Below are 25,201 nucleotides of genomic sequence, written 5' to 3' on the forward strand. Positions count from 1 at the left end.
GTATTTTGTAAGATATATCGGTAACACTTTACAATAAGGGTGCATTAATGAGCGTTCATTAATGCTTTAACTAATGCATGAATCATCATAAGTTAATACATAACGTAAAAGGTACTTAATTATGCATTGACACATCATTTGTTGATAGGGAGTCAAATATGATTTACTATTAATTAAATCTGGCATCATGGATCAATTCCTATTGATATTAACCCTTGTGTTATCTTCGGGTCGTTCTGACCCATCAGTCATTGTGACCCACCGTTGTATTGCGACAACTTTACCGCATACAAAAACAAAGTGAAGCATTTTCTTTTAACCGTTGGGCTGTCTCAGACCCCCCACATTGCGAAGGTTAAAAGAAAATTATTTTTATTTGTTTTTGTATTGGGTAAAATTGGGTAAACACAACGATGGTTCGTTATGAACCTTTGGGTCATGTGACCCGAAGGCAGCACGAGGGTTAACACATGAACTGATAGGTGAGTTAACTGCTTTAGTTAAACGTGTAAACTAATACTGTTAGTTAACTGTGTGAACTAAAACCCTGAGTTAACAGGGTAAACTAATGGTAATACCGTTAATTCATGTGTTAATTACCACAATGGCGGCATCCATGGATTGAGACAATACTTAATCATTTGTTAATAGTCATGTGCCTCCCCAGGTAAAGTCATAATATAATGATACATTCACAAATCATTAAAGATCCTGTAAAGTAAATTCCATGTTTTGCTTCTAAGTACATTATATATGTGTGAAATGAGTTCCTGAAAGCATATGCAAAGCGCTAAAACTTTGTCGCACTGAAATGTGGAGTTAGACCGAAGAACAGTTTCTCTTCCGTTTTCAGATCAGGTTTTAATGGGCGGAGCCCAAAAACTACCTATCTACGTCATTTCGACCTATCTACGTCAGATCACTGAATGGCTCCTCCTGCTGTACTGTTATTGGGTGTGCTTTGCCTTCGGCAAGGGCACAACCTTTGTTCTCTCACATATATATTATTATTATTGGGTGTGCTTTGCCTTCGGCAAGGGCACAACCTTTGTTCTCTCACATATATATTATTATTGGGTGTGCTCAAGCCTTCGGCGAGAGCACAACCTTTGTTCTCTCACATATATATTATTATTATTATTTTTATTTATTTTTGCCCCCCTAAAACTCAGTCAATATTTGGCCTACATAGACAACGTAGGTGTCAAAAGTTTCGTCTTGGTAGCGATTGAGTTGCTTCTATTGGAATTTACGTTCCGTTGCATGGTTTAGGCTGAAGTTAAGTTTTTGTGGCGAAAAGTGAAGCGAACGGTGGCTAATTTGCTAGCCACAGTCACTGACGTTACTAACGTCACTACGTCACTAACGTCACGAAAACACGCGTGACTGTAGCAGAACATTCGTTTCGCATCTGTTAACTTGGGGGATAGCTAGGCTAACTATAGCTTTACTGCAAGGCAGCTGCAGAAACGCCACAAGCAAAGAGGCCAGGGTGATAACTATTTACTCATTTTACTTTGTGATATGACACACAATTGTGATGTGTAATGTACAGTATAAGCTGATATTATTAAGGAAGTACATCTACTTTCGGAAACAGTAGTCTACTATTTCACTGAAGTATTAGCATCATGACATTAGCCTGTGTTGCCCGGGCAACACATACTACAGTGGTCTATGATGTAGCGTTATCTGTTTTCAATCGTTAAAATAAACATTCCTCACATATACATTTTCGTTGTAGGATTTATTCTGACATTAGTAAACGATGTGTTGGTGAAATTACCATTACCTGTGGTTTCAAACCAGTGTAGCTCACTGGAACGCTGTAGCTTACGCGAGACACACGACAAAAACATCTAACTTACACAGCTGTTTAGGAAGTCAAACGGCGACAGAACATGTTCGGCACTCCCCTTACTTAAATCAAAAGTCTATCTAACTACTAACCTGAACTTCATTGCCACAGCCTAAACGTTGTCAATCTGTTCATGAAAATAATTAATTTCAGCTTAAACCGTACAACGGAACGTTAAATCCAATTCAACCAACGCAATCGCTACTGTACCAAGACGAACACAGCAGTAGTCTAGTACTGTACCGTAGTAGTACAATTTACCGGGGCAGCTTCTCCACACAGGGCTATATCGCATTTTGCGTTGTTACTGACAATGATCGCTACCAGTGAGCTTTTTATAAATGAGCGATTTTCCACTAAATAAATGTCAAGCTTATTTACGTTTTGGGGGTATATTTTCAGTTAGCAGATGGTACTGTTTGAATCGCGATTCCATCTTCTACTGCCGGGTAACGTCGTAGAATGGTCTTCAAAGGGGGTTCTTTATTAATGAATGAATGCAATGAGTAGGCTAAATGCCTGAAAATATCATGAAAAGGGAAAAACTTAAAATGACGTTTAAATCATAGAGATTAGGTCAATTTTTACACCGGTCTGCCAAATTTATTAGTTTTGATTCAACGATGAGGCTGCCTCTTGCAGGGGAAATGAGAAGACATCTATTTCATTCTAAACTTCACTCGTATTTTCAGTTGTAAATGAGCAGCAAAAAAAATATGCTTTTAAATCTATGTAATCTTTATAAATAATAAGTATGCATTTTTATATAACATATACAGAAATATCAGTTGTAAAAATGTCATTCAAAAACGGACCCCTGTGCAACCGACGCAAGCAAGCACACCCCTCAATTTCCCCAGAAATTGTACCCTCTCTAGTTTTAATAACATTGTCAATTTTCTTGAACATTCATGCAAATTATCAGGTATAAACCTGATCTTGACAAACAGGTTTACATATTGAGACATTTTGAGTATTTCCAAATAAATAATTGATCATATCTAGTTTAGCAGTTCATAATCGTCTATATAAATACATTGTAACTTTTATCTTCCTGTTTCAGTCTCTACATATCTAACAGTTTAGAAATATATACAGTAGTATATGCAGAAGTCTTTCCCAACCAAGATTTTTTCACATGAATGTTGTCTTTTTTAATTGTGGCTAAGACTTCTGCACAGTACTGTATAGACCTTTTTTGGAAGATCAGTTTAGAACGTAAGGCCCTGAACTACATCCGGCTATCCGAAGTGTAAGGCCTGAATATACTCTTTGTATTGGACAAAAACTCATAGAACTGGTAACTCTTGGAGCTAACAACAATCTCCGTTTATTTCCTTTCTCCACACTTTTCTCTCCGTCGCTCTCTGCACGTCATCAACATGCCACACCGGCCTTAACAACAACATTATAACCATAGATATATATAAAGGCTAGATGTCTCGTCCGCGTTGCCGGACAACGGAGTCGAATGTCCGCACATGGCGGCCATCTTGCTACAGTCAACTCGCTCACCCATGTGCGGACGTTCTAGACTCCGCCATAAGACATCTAGTCTTATGACTGACTAGGGAGTCAGGTGGCTGAGCGGTTAGGGAATCGGGCTAGTAATCTGAAGGTTGCCAGTTCGATTCCCAGCCGTGCAAAATGACGTTGTGTCCTTGGGCAAGGCACTTCACCCTACTTGCCTCGGGGGGAATGTCCCTGTACTTACTGTAAGTCGCTCTGGATAAGAGCGTCTGCTAAATGACCACCGAAACACTGTATATTTCAACTCTACACTACGTTACCATCGAGTTAACATGACTAGCGCATATTACCATCAATTAACTGGCTGTGAATAGCAGCGATACATCGAATAGTGTCCCCTAACCGACCCACTGGATCAGAATGTTATTTATTTTAGGCTATAATTTATTTTAAGATGATCTGAAATGTGTAGCCTAGGTAGAGCTACTGTACAGCTAATCTATCCCGATGTCTACCACTATTTCAAATAGGCCTAGTACCTACCAATACAATTAGCCTAACAAATAGTATTTGATAGAGTGCGTTTACAGTAAGGAAAGAGGCTACGGAAGCCTACAAAAGTCTGATGCCTACAACAATTTTTTAATGGGAGTCAACAAACAATGCACATATTAAGACAGAGACGGCTTAAAAAGACTGAGACCACCAGCTGTAATGCCTGCATACTAAAAAGCAACAGGGAGGTGTGTGCAGCACCAGCGGGTAGACTATGTTTATTTGCTGGTTACTTGTTGAATAATTGCTGTGAAATTGTAGTAATTAATAACCACACCGATAAATGTTCAATATGATCTGCTGTTTTTACATCACCAACCTGTCATTTCTGAACCCACACAGACAGACAAAGATTTCTTACATTATACTATGGATGACAGCAGTGGTATTAAACAATCCCGATGCAGAATTGAGAGATGTTTTCATGGAACCATCTAGGATCGGACATGACGTGGGGGGTTCTGTGATCAACACCACCTGTTGTTTTCCTGACTACTCCTAATCTCTCGAAGAACAACTTGGTAACATACAGGAGCTTCTGTTCACATACAGCCATCATCATCATCATGTAGGATCCCTTCTCATGGGCATCACTGATGCTGCAGTCAACAATATAGCAGATTAACCTGACTTGTTGCTGCACCAGTACATCCTATTCAGTCTTCTCAAGTGCTCCACACAACTCTTCAGATTAGCAACAGTCAGACGATTACATCTTTTTTGGATACAGACCTGTGCATTAATTTTCATTAGAGTTCTAAAGGTTTACAGTATGACCACATTTAGCAACACCCCTCCTCCCTTCACTCCTTTCAAATCCAAACAGTGTCAAGGGCCTGAATTCCCTGTCCTTCCACATGGTATGAGGTAATCGTGCAAGAGGGCATAAAATACTGCTACATGTAGGGTGCCATTAGGGTTAAGATCTCATCTATGGTGTGTCCCAGCACCAAGTAATATACATGTTTGTGCTGTATTGGTCGCTATTACAATGTTACACTGTATGTCTCTTTGCAGACACGTTATATATTGTGTAAAATTAACATATTAGTAGTTATACTATAGTCAGCCTATATCATTGACTTTTTTAATCCTTTGATTTCTTCACAGAAATCAAATGACCTTTAGTGACAATGCATCAACAGTGACATGGTTTATTCTTTCTGGCTTTGATGAGATGATGGAACACAGAGCCACGTTCTTCTCTCTTACTTTACTGTGTTACTGTGCGATTATACTAGTAAATGTTGCTCTTATTTTGACCATCATCCTGGATGAAAACCTCCATGAGCCCATGTACATCTTCCTGTGTAACTTGTGCATCAGTGGCCTGTTTGGGACTGCCGGATTCTATCCCAAGTTCCTTCTGGATCTACTGTCTGATCTGCAGGTCATATCTTATGCAGGATGTTTAATCCAAACTTTTGTCATTTATTCTTCTGCCTGTGGAGACTTTGTAATTCTATCAGTGATGGCATATGACAGGTATGTGGCAATCTGTAGACCACTGGAGTATCACTCTGTTATGACCAGGCAGAGGGTCGCTTGGTTAGTGTCTTATCCTTGGCTCTCTACATTCTGTTTATTCACTGTTGCTTTAGTAATGACTACTAGACTCAGGTTATGTGGATCACATATAGAGAAGCTCTACTGTGCAAACTGGCTTATTGTTAAACTTTCCTGCTCTTCAATAACAGTGAACAATATAATAGGGTATATTGCTATTCTGTTCTATGTTACACATATAATATTAATTGTTTGTTCATATGCATATATTATAAGGTCATGTTTGAAGTCTATTGAGAATAGAGGAAAGTTTATGCAGACCTGCATGCCACATTTACTGTCCTTAATTAATGTAGCAGTTGCTCTGTTGTTTGATGTTCTGTACAGTAGATATGGTTCGGCAGACACATCACAAAACTTTCAGAATTTTATGGCAGTACAATTTTTAGTTATTCCTCCAATTTTAAACCCGCTTATTTATGGTCTGAAACTGAAGCAGATTAGAAACCGAATTTTGAGTTTCTGTATGATAAGTACGAGAAATAAAAATGCTTTAATGTAAAGAGAACCGTATTAGGTTTTGGGGAGAATAGTAATTTAAGTACCACTTTACAAAGTTTGTAAAAAACCTGGTAGAGAGCAGTACCTGACCAATGATACAATCTCATTCAGCCTTACTGTACTCTATGGCAGCATTCAACATATCCCTCCTTCACTCTTTTCAAATCTAAACAAGTATCAAATTATTTAATTTCCCTGTTCATCTAGCCTACATGGCACAAGGTTATTATGCTAGTTCATAACAATTTCATCTCATGTTAAATGTATCATTCCTCTAAGAAGATCTCATCTACATGCAAACATTCAACAGCAGGTCAAGTCTGTGTTAACTGGGTACATGGATAGGTTACATGTTGTGCAACCTTACTGCACCATTTAGCATAAGCAGCTATACTGTGTTCTTACAGTAACTTTTAGGGAGGTGATTGTTAGTATTTTCTATACTTGTATTTGTTTTACAGATACCACCATGACCTTTAGAGTGTGTGAGTGATGTTAGATTGTAATGTTTTTAATTATGTTACTTAGAATCCTTCATTGTGTTTCTTGAATAAAGAGTCGAGGACGACATGTTATGGAGAGAGGACTTTATTGATGTAGTTGCCAGCAATGTCAATGGTGTTACAAGTCTCACACTTTCTCTCTCTATTTCGGTAAGTTTTCTTATAAGACTTATAACAGTGTGAAAACGGTGTTTGGTGAAGAAACAGGGGCCTGTTATAATGGTGCCTCGTGGACCTACATATCCAAACTATGATAAAAAATACCAGCCTTGTGCTTATCAGAAGGCCAGGTGTTCTGTCAATTTACTCTACTATGTCAGATTTTCCTACCGTAACACTAAATTGACTGTAATCCTAATCTTGGTGTGTGCATGTGCCATGAGCCCTGGTAGGACAATCTGACAGGTGGGTTCAAATGTCAGGACACCTGCACCCTGCTACAGACTCACACACCCTACCTTCTGCAAGCCTCCATGCTGACATCTATCTGAACGGCTTTTACGATGAGTTCACAAAACAGATTTTAACAGATGTAACAGATTTACAAAACAAGTCAAATCTCACATTCCCCTAATATGAATACTGAAACTTAAAGCAAATAGTCAAATACATACTATATATGTATACACTAAGTAACAAACAGTAGTGAAAAAAAAAGAAATTCAGCATGAAAATTCTGCATTAGGAATACATTTCTTTCGACCTTCTTAGATAGTTCTAAAGGTTTACGGTATGACCACATTTAGCAACACCCCTCCTCCCTTCACTCCTTTCAAATCAAAACGGTGTCAAGGGTCGGAATTCCCTGTCCTTCCACATGGTATGAGGTCATCGTGCTAGAGGACATAAAATACTGCTACATGTAGGGTGCATGGGTGAGTCCTAAAATATCCCATCGATGGTGTATCCCAACACAAGGTGATGTACATGTATGTGCTGAATGTATTTCTCATGTACCATTGTAGTCATTGCACTGTTACACTGTATTTTTCTCTACTAATATTTTACATATTGTGTAACCTTCTTACTTCTACTAGCCGGCATACTTTGATCATTTACATTTAGTCATTTAGCAGACGCTCTTATCCAGAGCGACTTACAGTAAGTACAGATCAGTCTATCTGTAAGGAGCACAGTGATTGAATTAGACAATAAAATGCTTTTGAAACCCTTTTTTTCTTCTTCACAGATATGACCTTTAGCGACAATGCATCAACAGTGACATGGTTTACTCTTTCTGGGTTTGATGAGATGATGGAACACAGAGCCACATTCTTCTCTCTTACTTTACTGTGTTACTGTGCGATTATACTAGTAAATGTTGCTCTCATTTTGACCATCATCCTGGATGAAAACCTCCATGAGCCCATGTACATCTTCCTGTGTAACTTGTGCATCAGTGGCCTGTTTGGCACAACAGGATTCTACCCCAAATTCCTTTTTGATCTACTGTCTCATCTGCAGGTTATCTCTTATGCAGGATGTTTAATCCAAACTTTTGTCATTTATTCTTCTTCCTGTGCAGATGTTGTTATTCTAGCAGTGATGGCTTATGACAGGTATGTGGCAATCTGTACACCACTGGAGTATCACTCTGTTATGACTAAACTGAGGGTCACTGTGTTAGTCTATTATCCCTGGCTCTCTGTATTCTTTATATTGACTGTTTCTGCTATATTAACAAGTAAACTGAGATTATGTGGATCACTCATAGAGAAGCTCTACTGTGCAAATTGGTCTATTGTTAAACTCTCTTGCTCTTCAATTACAGCGAACAATATAATAGGGTATATTGCTATTCTGTTCTATGTTACACATATAATATTAATTGTTTTTTCATATGCATATCTTATCAGGTCATGTTTGAAGTCTATTGAGAACAGGGGAAAGTTTATGCAGACCTGCATGCCACATTTACTGTCCTTAATTAATGTAGCAGTTGCTCTGTTGTTTGATGTTCTGTACAGTAGATATGGTTCTGCAGACACATCACAAAACTTTCAGAATTTTATGGCAGTACAATTTTTAGTTATTCCTCCAATTCTAAACCCGCTTGTTTATGGTCTGAAACTGAAGCAGATTAGAAACCGAATTTTGGCTTTATGTGTGAGAAGTACTAGAAGTAAAAAGTCTTTAATGTAAAGAGAACTATGTTAGGTTTTGGGGAGAATATTAATTGTAGTGCCACAGTAAAAAGTTGCTGTCTAACAACCCTGGTAGAAAAGCAGTACCTGTTTAATACTCTCAGTTCTGACCAATTATTTAATTGGGTGTGCTCAAGCCTTCGGCGAGAGCACAACCTTTGTTCTCTCACATATATATTATTGGGTGTGCTTTGCCTTCGGCAAGGGCACAACCTTTGTTCTCTCACATATATATTTATTTATTGTTTATTTTCGCCCCCCTAAGGATCAGTCAATATTTGGACTACATACACAACGGCGGTGTCAAAAGGTTCGTCTTGGTAGCGATTGCGTTGGTTGTATTTTTATTTACGTTCCGTTGCATGGTTTAAGTAGAAATTGCATTTTGTGGTGAAAAGTGAAGCTAACGGTGGCTAATTTGCTAGCCACAGTCACTGACGTTACTAACGTCACTACGTCACTAAAACACGCGTGACTACCTGTAGCAGAACATTCGTTTCACATCTGTTAACTTGGGGGATAGCTAGGCTAACTATAGCTTTACTGCAAGGCAGCTGCAGGAACGCCACAAGCAAAGAGGCCAGGGTGATAACTATTTACTCATTTTACTTTGTGATGTGAAACACAATTATGAAATGTAATGTACAATATTAGCTGATATTATTAAGGAAGTAGGCCCACATCTACTTTTGGAAACGGTAGTCTACTATTTCACTGAAGCATTAGCATCATGACATTAGCCTCTGTTGCCCGGGCAACACATACTACAGTGGTCTATGATGCATCTGTTTTCAATCTTTAAAATAAACATTCCTCACAAATACATTTTCGTTGTAGGATTTATTATGACATTACATTACAAGTAAACGATTTGTGGGTGAAATGATCATTACCTGTGGTTTCAAACCAGTGTTGCTCACTGCAACGCTGTAGCCTACGCGAGACACTACAAAACCATCTACACAGCTGTAGGAAGTCAAACGGCGACAGAACATGTTCGGCACTCCCCTTACTTAAATCAAAAGTCTATCTAACTACTAACCTGAACTTCATTGCCACAGCCTAAACGTTGTCAATCTGTTCATGAAAATAATTTATTTCAGCCTAAACCGTACAACGGAACGTTAAATCCAATTCAACCAACACAATCGCTACCGAGACGAACACAGCAGTAGTCTAGTACTGTACCGTAGTACAATTTACCGGGGCAGCTTCTCCACACAGGGCTATGTCGCATTTTGCGTTGTTACTGACAATGATCGCTACCAGTGAGCTTTTTATGAATGAGCGATTTTCCACTAAATAAATGTCAAGCTTATTTACGTTTTGGGGGGCATATTTTCAGTTAGCAGATGGGACTGTCTGAATCGCGATTCCATCTTCTACTGCCAGGTAACGTCGTAGAATAATCTTCAAAGGGGGTTCTTTATTAATGAATGAATGCAATGAGTAGGCTACATGCCTGAAAATATCAGAGAAGGGAAAAACTTAAATTGACGTTTAAGTCATAGAGATTAGGTCAATTTTTACACCGGTCTGCCAAATTTATTCGTTTTTATTCAACGATGAGGCTGCCTCTTGCAGGGGAAATGAGAAGACAGCTATTTCATTCTACACTTCACTCGTATTTTCAGTTGTAAATGAGCAGCAAAAAAAAAATGCTTTTAAATCTATTTAATCTTTATAAATAATAAGTATGCATTTTCATATAAAATATACAGAAATCAGTTGTAAAAATATCATTCCAAAACGGACCCCTGTGCAACCGACGCAATCAAGCACACCCTACAATTTCCCCAGAAATTGTACCCTCTCTAGTTATTATTCTTTTTGCCCCCCTAAAACTCAGTCAATATTTGGCCTACATAGACAAAGTAGGTGTCAAAAGTTTCGTCTTGGTAGCGATTGAGTTGTTTCTATTGGAATTTACGTTCCGTTGCATGGTTTAGGCTGAAGTTAAGTTTTTGTGGCGAAAAGTGAAGCTAACGGTGGCTAATTTGCTAGCCACAGTCACTGATGTTACTAACGTCACTACGTCACTAACGTCACGAAAACACGCGTGACTACCTTTGGCAGAACATTCGTTTCGCATCTGTTAACTTGGGGGATAGCTAGGCTAACTATAGCTTTACTGCAAGGCAGCTGCAGAAACGCCACAAGCAAAGAGGCCAGGGTGATAACTATTTACTCATTTTACTTTGTGATATGACACACAATTGTCATGTGTAATGTACAGTATAAGCTGATATTATTAAGGAAGTACATCTACTTTCGGAAACAGTAGTCTACTATTTCACTGAAGTATTAGCATCATGACATTAGCCTGTGTTGCCCGGGCAACACATACTACAGTGGTCTATGATGTAGCGTTATCTGTTTTCAATCGTTAAAATAAACATTCCTCACATATACATTTTCGTTGTAGGATTTATTCTGAAATTAGTAAACGATTTGTTGGAGAAATTACCATTACCTGTGGTTTCAAACCAGTGTAGCTCACTGCAACGCTGTAGCCTACACGAGACACACTACAAAAACATCTACACTACACAGCTGTTTAGGAAGTCAAACGGCGACAGAACATGTTCGGCACTCCCCTTACTTAAATCAAGTCTATCTAACTACTAACCTGAACTTCATTGCCACAGCCTAAACGTTGTCAATCTGTTCATGAAAATAATTAATTTCACCTTAAACCGTACAACGGAACGTTAAATCCAATTCAACCAACGCAATCGCTACCGAGACGAACACAGCAGTAGTCTAGTACTGTGCCGTAGTAGTACAATTTACCGGGGCAGCTTCTCCACACAGGGCTATATCGCATTTTGCGTTGTTACTGACAAGGATCGCTACCAGTGAGCTTTTTATGAATGAGCGATTTTCCACTAAATAAATGTCAAGCTTATTTACGTTTTGGGGGGCATATTTTCAGTTAGCAGATGGTACTGTTTGAATCGCGATTCCATCTTCTACTGCCGGGCAACGTCGTAGAATAATCTTCAAAGGGGGTTCTTTATTAATGAATGAATGCAATGAGTAGGCTAAATGCCTGAAAATATCATGAGAAGGGAAAAACTTAAAATGACGTTTAAGTCATAGAGATTAGGTCAATTTTTACACCGGTCTGCCCAATTTATTCGTTTTGTTTCAACGATGAGGCTGCCTCTTGCAGGGGAAATGAGAAGACATCTATTTCATTCTACACTTCACTCGTATGTTCAGTTGTAAATGAGCAGCAAAAATAAATGCTTTTAAATCTATGTAATCTTTATAAATAATAAGTATGCATTTTTATATAAAATATACAGAAATATCAGTTCAAAAAATGTCATTCAAAAACGGACCCCTGTGCAACCGACGCAAGCAAGCACACCCTACAATTTCCCCAGAAATGGTACCCTCTCTAGTTGTAGCTTACATCAGCTAGCTGGCTAGCTTCAGGATGTCTCCCACCACCCGCAACTGCATCTTCCCTGATGCAAGAACTCCAGCTGCGCTGCAACGCCATTTAAGTTCCCTATTGATAATGAAAGGAAAAATAGGTGGATAGATTTTGTGAAGAGCCACGCTCATGGAAAGCTTCGGATAAACTACAACAGCCGCCTCTGCACTGACCATTTCACGGCGGACAGTTTTAACATGGACCAGAGACAGACGGGGTTCACCAACACACGGCTTCTCTTGCAGCGCGGAGCCGTACCGAGCATCGCCCCCCCGGCCGTTCATCCTCCGGTCGCACCTGGACCATCCACCGCCGCCAGCAGTTCATCACTCAGTTCCGTGTGCTTGTTATAATTATACTAGATAATTTTCCAGAGTCAGGTGGCTGAGCGGTTAGGGAATCGGGCTAGTAATCTGAAGGTTGCCAGTTCGATTCCCGGCCGTGCCAAATGACGTTGTGTCCTTGGGCAAGGCACTTCACCCTACTTGCCTCTGGGGGAATGTCCCTGTACTTACTGTAAGTTGCTCTGGATAAGATAATCTGCTAAATGACTAAATGTAAATGTAGAATGATGGTATTTTGGTGAAATGGTAGCTAATGTGCTAGAAGTAGTTGGAGAGCTCACTGTCTGCTGTCAATTTTTACTCCTGTGTTACAGCTCAGGGGAACATTTCATTTATATGCATCTGTATGTTTCACTCATTGAACAAATACATTCTAATTCTATACTGTTTTGTTCGGCTTGACGTAGCGTCCATTATCTGGGTCGTAGGTAGCTTACTTGAGAGAGGTGGCACCTTCCAGCGAGGGGCGGAGCTTCAGCTCCTTCAGGCGACACGCCCCCCCAGTCTCGAACAGAGAAGACTGCTGATTTTCTTACGATTTCAAAGCCTAATTTAACATACTTGTCTGTGTTTTTATTTTTATTTGGATGGGTAGTTATTAACACATTATTCTGTGGAGTGGTGAACTTGAAACTCGTTTTTAATTCCACTTTACAGGATCTTTAACTAATTATTCACTAAAACAAATAATTAGTTTTTTTCAGAGAGACAACATTTAAATAAACTATTATGAGTTGGAATCCTGCATTACAGTCAAAAACGAATTGATAACTACCATGCCGTTCGCAAAAATGTTTTCACTCGGACAACACATGCAAGGCCACCTTTCTAAGACGATGAAGTCCACTCAAATTTTCGATCAGATCTTCTGTAGAACATGCCTGGCTGCAACACATCCTGGAGTCTGGGCCAATCCATGACGGTGAACTTCTATCTTCGAATGTTAACTTTCCACTATCCCCTAAGCTCAGCATCAACTTGAAAAGGGTGAAAGCTGACAGAGAAGAATTTAGCCTTTGAAGGGTAAAGGCAAACTACGTAGAGCTGACTGCCCTCCTCAACTCATACAAACTTAACAATGCTTTCTCCATGGGTGACTTGCACTATCACCTTACAGCATGAAGGTCTATGGTTCGATTCCCACTTGGAGCACAGTTTGGTCTTGGGTGTCACCCTGGCTTGTCTGTTCTCCCCATGCACCCATGGGTTTCCTCCCCCCAAAAAATCATGCTAAAAAGATGGCCAGGATATTGGTGAGCACTGGAACTTGGCCCGCGGTTGCGTTGAAATGGCTGGTCAGTGCACCTGGCTGGTCAGCTTTGCTTCAACAATCACTGTAGTATTCATTGAAAAACCAACAAGACTCATAGAAACTAGCTACTGCATACGGAATGGGTTTCACAAGAAACCAAAGAGTCAAGGATAGGTTTCCTGTTATATGAGGAAGCCGTCAATAGAGGTAAAGCATGGCTTTTGTCACCACATTAGTTTGGGATAAATGCTGTCTCTCAGCAGCTAACGTGAGCAAGAAAACTACCCACATGAAAAACTAGTTGTATGGCCAGCTTGCTTTAGTAGAGGCTAAGCTGACAGCTGAAGTTATTCAGGAAATTGTGAAACATGGAAATGTACAAGAGAATGCACATTCTGTCTAACTGGAAAAACTGGCAATGAGGCACAGTCTGAAAAAATCGATATAGCAGAAGATACATTCACACTTCATAACTACTCAGTTTTGGGCTCTGAATGTGTCTGTATGAGCTTGCTTTAACAATGTGTCATGTCACCACAATGAAGTGTCAGAGTAGCTTGGCAGTATCGTTTTCCTCCTCACATTCCCTGCACCAGACCTTTACCAGTGAAGGTCCTTTACCTACGAACATAACAGACATCTTGTCATAAACATTGTTTCAGTCAGCTACAGGGTCAAAGATCCAACAACTTAACCCTTGTGTTATCTTCGGGTCATTCTGACCCATCAGTCATTGTGACCCACCGTCGTATTGCGACAAATTTACCGCATACAAAGACAAAGTGAAGCATTTTCTTTTAACAGCTAGGCTGTCTCAGACCCCCCACATTGCAAAGGTTAAAAGAAAATTATTTTAATTTGTTTTTGTATTGGGTAAAATTGGGTAAACACAACGATGGTTCGTTATGAACCTTTGGGTCATGTGACCCGAAGGCAGCACGAGGGTTAAGAGGCTGGTTGAGCTATGTTTACATGTTAAATTTAAAATGTATAGGTATGATAGTAGATTATCCCGTATGTTTCCTGCTAATATTAGACAGCCCTGGCTTAAATGTGTACAGATATCCAACTTGAAGCCTATTTTAGGTCTATATATTTGTGACATAAGCAACAAAAATCTTAGAAGCAAGATGGCGTATAATCATTGTGCTGTAACACTTTCAAATTTTGTAGAATTTGTTTACAAAGAGTTGACTCAAACATAGGACTATATTTACATACATTTGGTATTCTCTCATTTAGTCAAAGTCAAGACAACATCCTCTAAGGCTTTGTGAGTTGCCGCTGTATAAAACTACCACATCTATCAGTGCCTACAGTGTTGTAAAGTGCAAAGTGTTGTGATCACACAGGTCCCTTCTATGGAACCACCAAGCACACAAAACAGGTATCTGCTTTCTCTTTTTAAATACATGTTTTATAAGGAGAAAACACTTGAATTTCTTAATAAGCTTGAGCGGTCACAATATGGTGAGAAAACCATGTACATTGTATGTATAAAACTAATCAATAATAATTGAAAATGTCTTCTTTCTTCCCAGATATGATTTTGGATGAAAATGTCTCTATCATTACAGTGTTTACTCTTTCTGGGTTGGGTGAGACAATGGACTACAGAACCACTCTCTTCTCGCTCACTTTATTGTATTACATTGTGATTATTATGGTAAATGTTGCTCTCATTTTGACTATAATTTTGGACGGAAATCTCCATCAACCCATGTACATCTTCTTGTGTAACTTGTGCATCAGTGGACTTTTTGGCACTTCAGGATTCTATCCCAAGTTCCTTCTGGATTTGTTGTCCTATCATCATGTCATCTCTTATGCAGGATGTCTGTTTCAAGCTTTTGTAATATATTCTTCAGCCTGTAGTGACTTTGCTATTCTGTCAGTGATGGCTTATGACAGGTATGTGGCAATCTGTAGACCACTGGAGTATCACTCTGTTATGACTAAGCAGAGGGTCACTCAGTTTGTCTGTTATCCATGGATTTTGACTTTTTCTTTATTTACTATTGCTGTTACAATTAGCAGTGAAATGAAAACTGTCAAACTCATATTGAAAGACTTTACTGTTCAAACTGGTCTGTGGTTAAGCTCTCTTGTAGTTTAACCATACCAGATTACATTGTTGGATACATAATCATACTTTTCTCAATTGGACATTTTATTTTCATTCTATGTTCATATACCTATCTGGTTAGATCATGTCTGGAGTCCATCAAGGACAGGGGAAAGTTCATGCAGACCTGCATGCCACATTTACTGTCATTATTCAATGTTTCACTTGCTTTGCTTTTTGATGTTCTGAACAATCGATACGGTTCTAGAAATTTACCACAAAGTCTTCAGAACTTCATGGCAATAGAATTCCTTGTTGTCCCTCCAATTCTAAACCCTATCATTTATGGTCTTAAACTGACTCAGCTTCGAAACAGAATTCTGAGAGGATTTATGAATGGGAAAAAACTATTTTCCAAATAAATTACACTGGCTAAGTAGTTTAGCAAAACCGAATAGTCTATAATAATAAATTGTAACTTTAACCATTTGTAAAACTTGTAACTGCAACCTGCTTCAGTCTCTAAATATCTTAAAGTTAATAAATTAGTATAAAATATACTGTGCAGAGGTCTTAGGCACCCAATATTTTGTTTTACATGTATTTTGTCTTATACATGTATTTTACTGTCCTCTGTATTTGTGCGACAGTATAAAAGTGCAAAGATGTTTGTTTCATCTTTTCATTTAATAATTTCTTAAAGCATTTTAGCTTTACTTTTTAATTATAATCTTTTTACTGTGCCAAAGACTTTTGCTCAGTAATGTATATACATCACCTTTTTTATATGTTACAAAAAACACGAGATTCTGCTTTGTATTATTGATGGATCATTCTATTCTACGCAAAATATAAGACTATGCACATTTATTAGACTAATTATTTTATGATAATTATAAAGATGTATCTATCTGTGGGTTACCCCTCTGTTCTATTGTTATAGCTCAATCTGATACTGAACTTGAGTTTGTACACTGCTCTCACCATCATCTTTTTTCTTGTGGAATGATGTATGGAATATGTTCTTCTAGCCATTCTTCTAGTCATCGTTCATTTATTTTTTTATTGTTTTGAATAAAATATTGACATGGGGTGAGAGGCCTAATGAAGCATGGATTGTGTTTGTTATCATAGTACACTTCAGATTTTAGTATTTAATTTTTACTTGAAGGCAAAGTATAAATAAAAGTTGAAAAGTAAAATGTTCAGGTTCATCCAGCCTTGTGGCTGTGGACTAATAAAATGTGGGGGTGAAGTTGCATCTGTGTTTAAAACTATCACCAACATCTGACCTTTTTGTTGTACCACCAGAATAAACGGATTACCAAAATGTTTCCCAGATTTCATACATTCACTAGAGAGGGTACCATTTCTGGGGAAATTGTGAGGTGTGCTTGTGTCCGTTGCAGATGGGTGCGCAATATAAAAGTTATATTTCGGTAATTTATTATGCATATTTAAGTATGCATACTTATTATTTATGAAGATTATAGATTAAAAAGTTTACATTTGTTGCTGCTCATTTACACTTCAAAATAATAAGAGTGAAGTGTATAATGAAACAGTGTTCTTTTCTCATTTCCCTTATCATACCCTGCAAGAGGCAGAGGCAGATCTACCGGGGTGGCATGGGGTGGCAAATGCCACCCTAAAAATAGCCCTGACACCCCAGTTGGCAGCTTTGAAAACAAAGAAAAGTTGTGGCTCATCGGACTTTTGCGAGAGCGAATTTCTAATATCCCACTGAAAGTGAATGCAGCACTAGACGACTCCAACCACCCTCCCCACTCCGCCGAGTCCGACATTAAGGGGGTCAGATGGCTGAGCGGTTAGGGAATCGGGCTATTAATCAGAAGGTTGCCAGTTCGATTCCTGGCCGTGTCAAAATGACGATGTGTCCTTGGGTAAGGCACTTCACCCTACTTGCCTTGGGGGGAATGTCCCTGTGTTACTGTAAGTTGCTCTGGATAAGAGTGTCTGCTAAAATGACAATGTAATTTGCGAGAGCGAATTTCTAATATCCGAATGCAAGTAAATGCAGCACGAAACGACTCCATCCACCCTCCCCACACCGCCACCGAAGTTGCTTTCATTTGAACGCAAGGAAGGCGCGAACTGACCATAGAAGGCTCCAACTCAAGGAAGAAATCATCGGCACAGACAGCAGACCACACCAGAGGAATGAGGTGTTAAGCATTTATCTATTAATGACTAAGAATAATGATAAAAGTGCAGGGATAACGGAATTGAGCTTAATAACGTTAACTCGTGAATGCTTCGGGAAAGCAACAACAAAGATGACTGTGGTAAAGCAGGGCTGCCAACTCTCACGGTTTCGTCGTGTGACACGCATTTCAACCAACCATTTCACACGCTCTCACGCCACATCTTGTATATCTTACGCTGAAAAGGCAACGCCAACCATGTAGCTCTGCTAACGTTGTAAACAGTAACGGACGAGGCAACATAGACGCGCTAACAGTCCTGAAAACTCGGCTGTGGGGGGGGGGGGGGGGGGAAGCTCGCCTCGGGGGGGGGGGGGGGGGGGGAGTGAAGCTCGTGAAAGCTTGCCTCGGTGTGTGTGTGTGGGGGGGGCTTTGCAGGAAAATTGTGGTTGGCCTACCAAATCTCACTCCAAGGTTTTTGGAAAAGTTTAAAAAAAAAGCTGTGATGGCATTTTTTGATATAGTTACTAAGAATGTATTTTTAATAGACTGAGGTTGTGTTTAAACAAATGGATGTTGCAGTTGGTCTTAAGGTATTTATGGTGTTGGTTTATGATGCCTGATTGAGAAGCTAGGGGCACGGAGGTTGGGGGATGTTTGAGTTCTGTGGCCTAAAGGGAGATGGATAGATGGATCAGTTGATCTAGCAGCCCTGACCTTTTGGCCGAGGAGATTGTGTCCTGTGTCCTGTTTGTGTTTCATTAAGGGTATCTTTACTGTCCTCATTTAGAGAAAGAGCCGTGACATCAAAAGACTTTGGTCACTTGACCTGGGGGGTTATATTGTCTTAACTGTCACTGACCAGTGTTAGCCAATCACAGAGACCACTGCATTGATGAATTGAACATTTATTAGGGGATATGTTTTAAGTGTATAAAAGCACAAGCTTTATGATTGTTCTTTATCACTCTGGCGAACGACCTGTGGCTAGCACCTCCTTCGTTATGACTGATCAGCAAAGCTTTGTTTAATATTACGTAATTGTATAGTCCAAATAAATTGTATTAAAACCACATCTCTTGACTATTCAAATCTACACAGTGCCGCTAGAATTTTTCCTGAACAAAGCCTCCTGCCTTCTCTTAAAAGAATGCCACCAGCCAAGCGTTCAGAGCTCAAATTCAATATACACCGCTTGTTTTATGAGGCAGAGGCTGAGTTGCGGGCCACAGAGTGAAAGCCTACTAAATAAAAATGTGTCACTGACAGAATCTTGTGTCCATTTTATGTAATTGGTACTATGAATCGTTGGTATAATTTTTGTTTAAACATACACAAAGGATCTGTAATGTTTGGACTTATCACTTTCACAATCTGGAGGAAGTCGCTTTGGATAAAAGCGTCTGCTAAATGCATAAATGTAAATGGAGGGTGTTTAGTATTATTTTTCAGTATTTAACTATTTCTACATTGTCTATGTACTGCAAATATTCAGGTTTATTTAGGGTTGGGAAAAAAAATACAAATAAATATATATATGACATAACAATAGGTTGTGCTCTTGCCAAAGGCAACACACCCAATTACACAAATGCTGTCAGTGTGTGAGGTAGGGTAGAACCCAAATGCAAGGGAGTTGCGAGGCATTGCGTTGAACGGAGGGTTTATTATCAAAAACCGGGAACACAGCTAGGGTACTCACAGTGACATGGGTAGTAAAGACAAGACAAAGACTGGACACAAAACAGAAACCTAAATACACAGAACCAAATGACACACAGGTGGACACAATGAAGCTAACGAGAAAGGTGAAGACAATGACAGGGAAACACTAGAGCAGGGCAAAAAACTGAAACCGGGGGGGCACGGCTGTGGCCGTGACAAATGCTGTAAATTTTAAACACTGATTAGACATTGGAGGTGTTGTGTACTGCAAGGCCAGAACAAGCAGACTTCCATGACATTAACACATCTGTAGTTTGTAAAGATCTATGGTCAATACTATGACATTTAAATAAATCACTAAATTGACCAAACATATCTAGACAACAGCCCCTCACTATAACATAAAATATAATGACAGTGATTTGAAGTATGTGATTCTCTAGTCAGTTGAAAAGGTCATCAAAATGGATGGTTTGACATTAAACCAACAAGAGGTGAAGGCGACGCCTACTTCATGTCATGTAGCACCTTGGGACAGACCCCTCAATTCCCTGTCAAGAGTCTTTCTGCAACAACACAATGCTAACCTATAACAGCATCAAAACTCTTCCACCTCACCCCACTTCCACTGAGCAGGGAGGCAACAGCTGAGGCAGCAGATATTCTGAACCAGAGGGGTCTGTATAATGTACATATATAACTTGTGAAGAATGACATGTCAATGACTGAATACTAAATACCTGATGTTCATTATCAATGATATCAGTTAGGGTATATATACGCATTACCTTGTGAGTTTAACTTTTTCAAGATTTTTTATATGATCCCATTTACATGTTCTGTATCTAAAGATTTAAACATAAACCTGGATATACTTCATTTATACTTCATATTTTTACAATAATTGCTGCGAATTCACCACTGTGTGACCAGCTGCTGTACTGATCTTTGTTTTGTCTTAAGTTACTGTACATCCAGCACCATCAGTAGGTCACATGGAAAATGACACTTCTCCATTCTACTTCACCCTCACCCTCTTTAAGGACCTAGGATTGTACAGATATCTTTATTTTATGATATGTTTCCTTCTGTATGCTTTAATGTTGTCTCTAAACATCATGATCATAGTAATCGTATTGTTGGAGAGAACACTGCACGAACCCATGTATGTTTTTATTTCATGTCTATCCATCAATTCTCTTTATGGCTCTACTGGTTTATTTCCTAGACTCATGGTGGATCTCTTCTCTGACACGCATCTAATCTCCCGTCCTGCTTGTTTTACACAGATTTATGTTGTTTATACGTATGCATCCTATGAACTCATCATTCTGGGCATCTTGGCTTATGACAGATATGTTGCAATATGTAAACCGTTACATTACAACAGCATCATGAATTCAAAGACTGTTGTTCTCTTAGTGGGTCTTGGCTGGGCCTATCCAATTTGTTCCATTGGATCTTTACTGTACCTATCTGTTAGGTTGCCGTTATGTGGTAATGAAATAGCAAGGGTTTTTTGTGTCAACTGGCCTGTAGTCCAGCTTTCATGTGTGGACACCACACAAAACAATGCTGCAGGACTGCTTGTTACTATTACAACAGTATTTTTACCACTGGGCTTTGTTTTGTATACTTACTTTAGAATTATACTTGTTTGTCAGAAAAGCTCCACTGAATACCGTGGGAAAGCCTTAAAAACATGTTTACCTCATATTGTCACATTTGTTATGTATTCCATAGCTTTGTTTTGTGAAGTATCTCTAAGTCGATATAAACATGATGAACTGAATCCAGTTGTGACTGTGATTCTGTCACTTGAGTTTTTAATAATTCCACCTATACTAAATCCACTTGTTTATGGTTTAAACCTGCCACAAATTCGAGGCATGATATTGAGATTGTTACAGACACCTAGAATAGTTGCCTGCATGTTACGATAATTACCTTCTATTTCAAGGCAAAAACAGAGCCTTCCTGCACATGGAAGGCAGTATGGATGTACATTTTCTTCTGTCTTTTTCAATGTGATACTTGGCTGGTCAGGAGGAAGAGTTACTTAGCAGCAGAGCAGGATTTTGCAAACTGATTAAGTTCTTACTCTCATTTCTATACTTTTTTCAAACATTTGTTTCCAACTTAATATTTATAGTCTTCTTTTTTCTCATAATGCTTTGATTGTACACCATTTATTTATGGCTTTCATCCAGGACAATAAAAGTAATAAATACAACTCATTCTCTAGATCTCTGATTTGTACAGTATCTGGATACAACAGGTTTACTCTATGACCTCGTTCAGTAACCCTCCACCCCCCTCATATCCACATCAGTATCAAAGGACCTGACCCATATGTTCATCCACAAGGAATATGATCATAACGTTACCTTTGGACAATAAATAACGATGACATGTTGTGTGAACTGTAAGAAGCTCTCATCTAAAGTTCCTCCCAACCTGAGGAACAGTATCTGCTGACAGTATCTCTCTGTGTCCAACTGCTACGTGGAAGGAGCACAGTGGTAGAATTTTGAATGAAATGTTTTTGCTTCACTGACATGATGAATAATGCATCAGTAGTTAAATTGTTTACTATTTCTGGGTTTGATGAGATAATGGAAAACAGAGTAACACTCATATCTTACATTACTGTTACTGTGTGTTATACAATTAAATTTGCTCTTATTTTATTATTTGATAAAACACCTAAAGAAGCCCATGTATATACTTGTGTGTGACTTGTTCATGAGTGGACTTTTTATGGTCTTAAACCGAAGCAGATTAGAAACAGAATGTTGAGTTATAACAAGTGAAATAAAGAAAGAACTGTCAAATACCTGCATTTCTGCTGAAATCGATGTGTTTCAATGGAACATTTCAAAGCATACACAGTCTCAAATGTAAGAATTATGTTTATTTCAAAAGATAATCAACTAATGTAACAAGGCCACATGATGTAAATGAAACATATTGTTGCTGTGAATGTTTGGTCATCATTCCTTACATTTTAGCCTTCATTCAACAAAAATCTCCCGTAATAAAATACACCAACACTACATAATGAAAGATAATGAAATGAAGACTGAAGAAAAAGAATTTCAACATTGCACTTTTATACTGCAGAACAAATACCCAAAATATTGGGTGTTAGCTGACTTTTGCAAAGTACTGTAAGTAATAACAAAGCAGTTTGTGTGCAATCAAAGATTGTTTTTTGACTTTAACATACAGCATCGTCACAATATGGTTTTCGGGTTGGAGTTTAGTCGTAGACTGTCTATTGAAATAGCATATTTAGATTTTAAACAGCCCCATCTTTAGGTGCTGCTCTTTCTCTGAGTTCACTAAATAGATAATAACAGATTTAATTTGCATAATTAGCCAAATCCCATAGTCCCCCTATGATTATAGAAATGTGAAGCAATCAAACCAAAACATGTATAAATTATGCAATCAAACAGGATGAAAGACAATAAAATGGAACAAGAACATAAAAGAAAACATAATAAGTCATGAGGGTAATGTTGTGTGTATATATTGTAATCATGATAATCACAGTAAAAGTATTAACCAATCCCTATGTGGAATATCGAGATGGTTATGGTCTGGGATCGGACATGATTATGGTATGCTCGTGAGCGGGGTCTGTGAAAGGTGATCAGCACCACCTGCTGTTTTCATATACCTGACTACTCCCAATCTCTAGAAGAACAACTTGGTAACATACAGGATATTCTGTTCACGTACTGCCATCATCATCATCATGATGTAGGATCCCTTCTCATGGGCGTCACTGATGCTGCAGTCAACAATGTAGCAGATGAACCTGACTTGTTGCTGCTCCAATACATCCTATTCAGTCTTCTCAAGTGCTCAACAGTACATCTTTTTTGGATACAGGCCTAAACTTTACTTTTAATTACTCATTAGAGTTCTAAAGGTTAAATAGGTTTAATAAATTTCTTCGACCTTCTTAGAGAGTTCTAAAGGTTTACAGTATGACCACATTTAGCAACACCCCTCCTCCCTCCACTCCTTTAAATCCAAACAGTGTCAAGGGCCTGAATTCCCTGTCCTTCCACATGGTATATTATATGTATTTACATTTAGTCATTTAGCAGACGCTCTTATCCAGAGCGACTTTCAGTAAGTACAGGGACATTCCCCCAAGGCAAGTAGGGTGAAGTGCCTTGCCCAAGGACACAACGTCAGTTGGCATGACCAGGAATCGAACTGGTAACCTTCGGATTACTAGCCCGATTCCCTCACCGCTCAGCCACCTGACTCCCTGAGGTAATCGTGCTAGAGGGCATAAAATACTGCTACATGTAGGGTGCATGGGTGACTCTTAAAATATCTCATCGATGGTGTATCCCAACACAAGGTAATGTACATGTATGTGCTGAATCTATTTGTCATGTACCATTGTAGCCCTTGCACTGTTACACTGTGATTTTCTTTACAAATTTACCATACCTTACTATGGTAAGGTATGGTATTATGGTCTCTGTGTAAGAAGCACAATTATTATAATATTTTTTTTCTTCACAGATATGACCTTTAGCGACAATGCATCAACAGTGACATTGTTTACTCTTTCTGGGTTTGATGAGATGATGGAACACAGAGCCACGTTCTTCTCTCTTACTTTACTGTGTTACTGTGCGATTATACTTGTAAACGTTGCTCTAATTTTGACCATCATCCTGGATGAAAACCTCCATGAGCCCATGTACATCTTCCTGTGTAACTTGTGCATCAGTGGTCTTTTTGGCACAACAGGATTCTATCCCAAGTTCCTTCTGGATCTACTGTCTGATCTGCAGGTTATCTCTAATGCAGGATGTCTCACTCAGTCTTTCGTTATATACTGTTCAGCCTGTGCAGATGTTGTTATTCTAGCAGTGATGGCTTATGACAGGTATGTGGCAATCTGTACACCACTGGAGTATCACTCTGTTATGACTAAACAGAGGGTCACTGTGTTAGTCTATTATCCCTGGCTTTCTATATTCTGTTTATTCAGTGTTGGTATAGTAATAACTAGTAAACTGAGGTTGTGTGGATCACATATAGAGAAGCTCTACTGTACTAACTGGTCTATTGTTAAACTTTCCTGCTCTTCAATTACAGCAAACAATATAATAGGGTATATTGCTATTCTGTTCTATGTTTCACATATAATATTAATTGTTTGTTCCTATGTATATCTTATCAGGACATGTTTGAAGTCTATTGAGGACAGGGGAAAGTTTATGCAGACCTGCATGCCACATTTGCTGTCATTACTCAATGTAGCAGTTGCTCTGTTGTTTGAGCTCATGTACAGTAGATTTGGATCATCAGATTTGTCAAGTTTTCAGAATTTCATGGCTGTTCAATTTTTAATATTCCCTCCAATTCTAAATCCTCTTATTTATGGTCTGCAACTGACACAGATTCGTATTCGAATGCTGAGTTTTTGTATAAAATCTGGAAACAATAACATTCTAAAATGAAAGGGGGAAAATGTATGCTGACCTGCAGCCACCCTTACTCTTAATATGAAACAGACAGTTGTTCAGCATTTTTGATTCTTTTTACAATTCAGATAGATTTGTATTGAAATGTTTTTAACAACATCATGTATGGAAAAATTTGATCTTACTATACTTTTTACACCAGTTAA

At 38.7% G+C, this 25,201-nt stretch overlaps 4 protein-coding genes and 1 pseudogene across 4 annotated transcripts; all 5 read left to right on the top strand.

Annotated features, from left to right (window-relative positions):
* Positions 1–2,373: 2,373 nt before the first annotated feature.
* Positions 2,374–5,951, top strand: LOC134017022 (olfactory receptor 1D2-like). Its single transcript, XM_062456267.1, has 2 exons — positions 2,374–2,409; positions 5,016–5,951. Exons 1-2 carry the CDS (start codon positions 2,374–2,376, stop codon positions 5,949–5,951), a joined length of 972 nt encoding a protein of 323 aa, XP_062312251.1.
* A 1,693-nt stretch (positions 5,952–7,644) lies between these two features.
* On the top strand, positions 7,645–8,715 carry LOC134017023 (olfactory receptor 1-like). The gene has a single exon (XM_062456268.1). It carries the CDS (start codon positions 7,645–7,647, stop codon positions 8,593–8,595), a length of 951 nt encoding a protein of 316 aa, XP_062312252.1. The 3' UTR covers positions 8,596–8,715.
* Positions 8,716–15,160: 6,445 nt separating this feature from the next.
* On the top strand, positions 15,161–16,125 carry LOC134017024 (olfactory receptor 8I2-like; annotated as a pseudogene).
* Positions 16,126–20,101: 3,976 nt separating this feature from the next.
* LOC134016922 (putative gustatory receptor clone PTE03) lies at positions 20,102–21,692 on the top strand. Its single transcript, XM_062456165.1, has one exon. It carries the CDS (start codon positions 20,529–20,531, stop codon positions 21,474–21,476), a length of 948 nt encoding a protein of 315 aa, XP_062312149.1. The 5' UTR covers positions 20,102–20,528; the 3' UTR covers positions 21,477–21,692.
* Positions 21,693–24,086: 2,394 nt separating this feature from the next.
* On the top strand, positions 24,087–25,031 carry LOC134017025 (olfactory receptor 4B13-like). The gene has a single exon (XM_062456270.1). It carries the CDS (start codon positions 24,087–24,089, stop codon positions 25,029–25,031), a length of 945 nt encoding a protein of 314 aa, XP_062312254.1.
* Positions 25,032–25,201: the final 170 nt, after the last annotated feature.

This window comes from Osmerus eperlanus, chromosome 3, assembly GCF_963692335.1.
Source record: "Osmerus eperlanus chromosome 3, fOsmEpe2.1, whole genome shotgun sequence".
Classification (NCBI taxonomy): Eukaryota; Metazoa; Chordata; class Actinopteri; order Osmeriformes; family Osmeridae; genus Osmerus; species Osmerus eperlanus.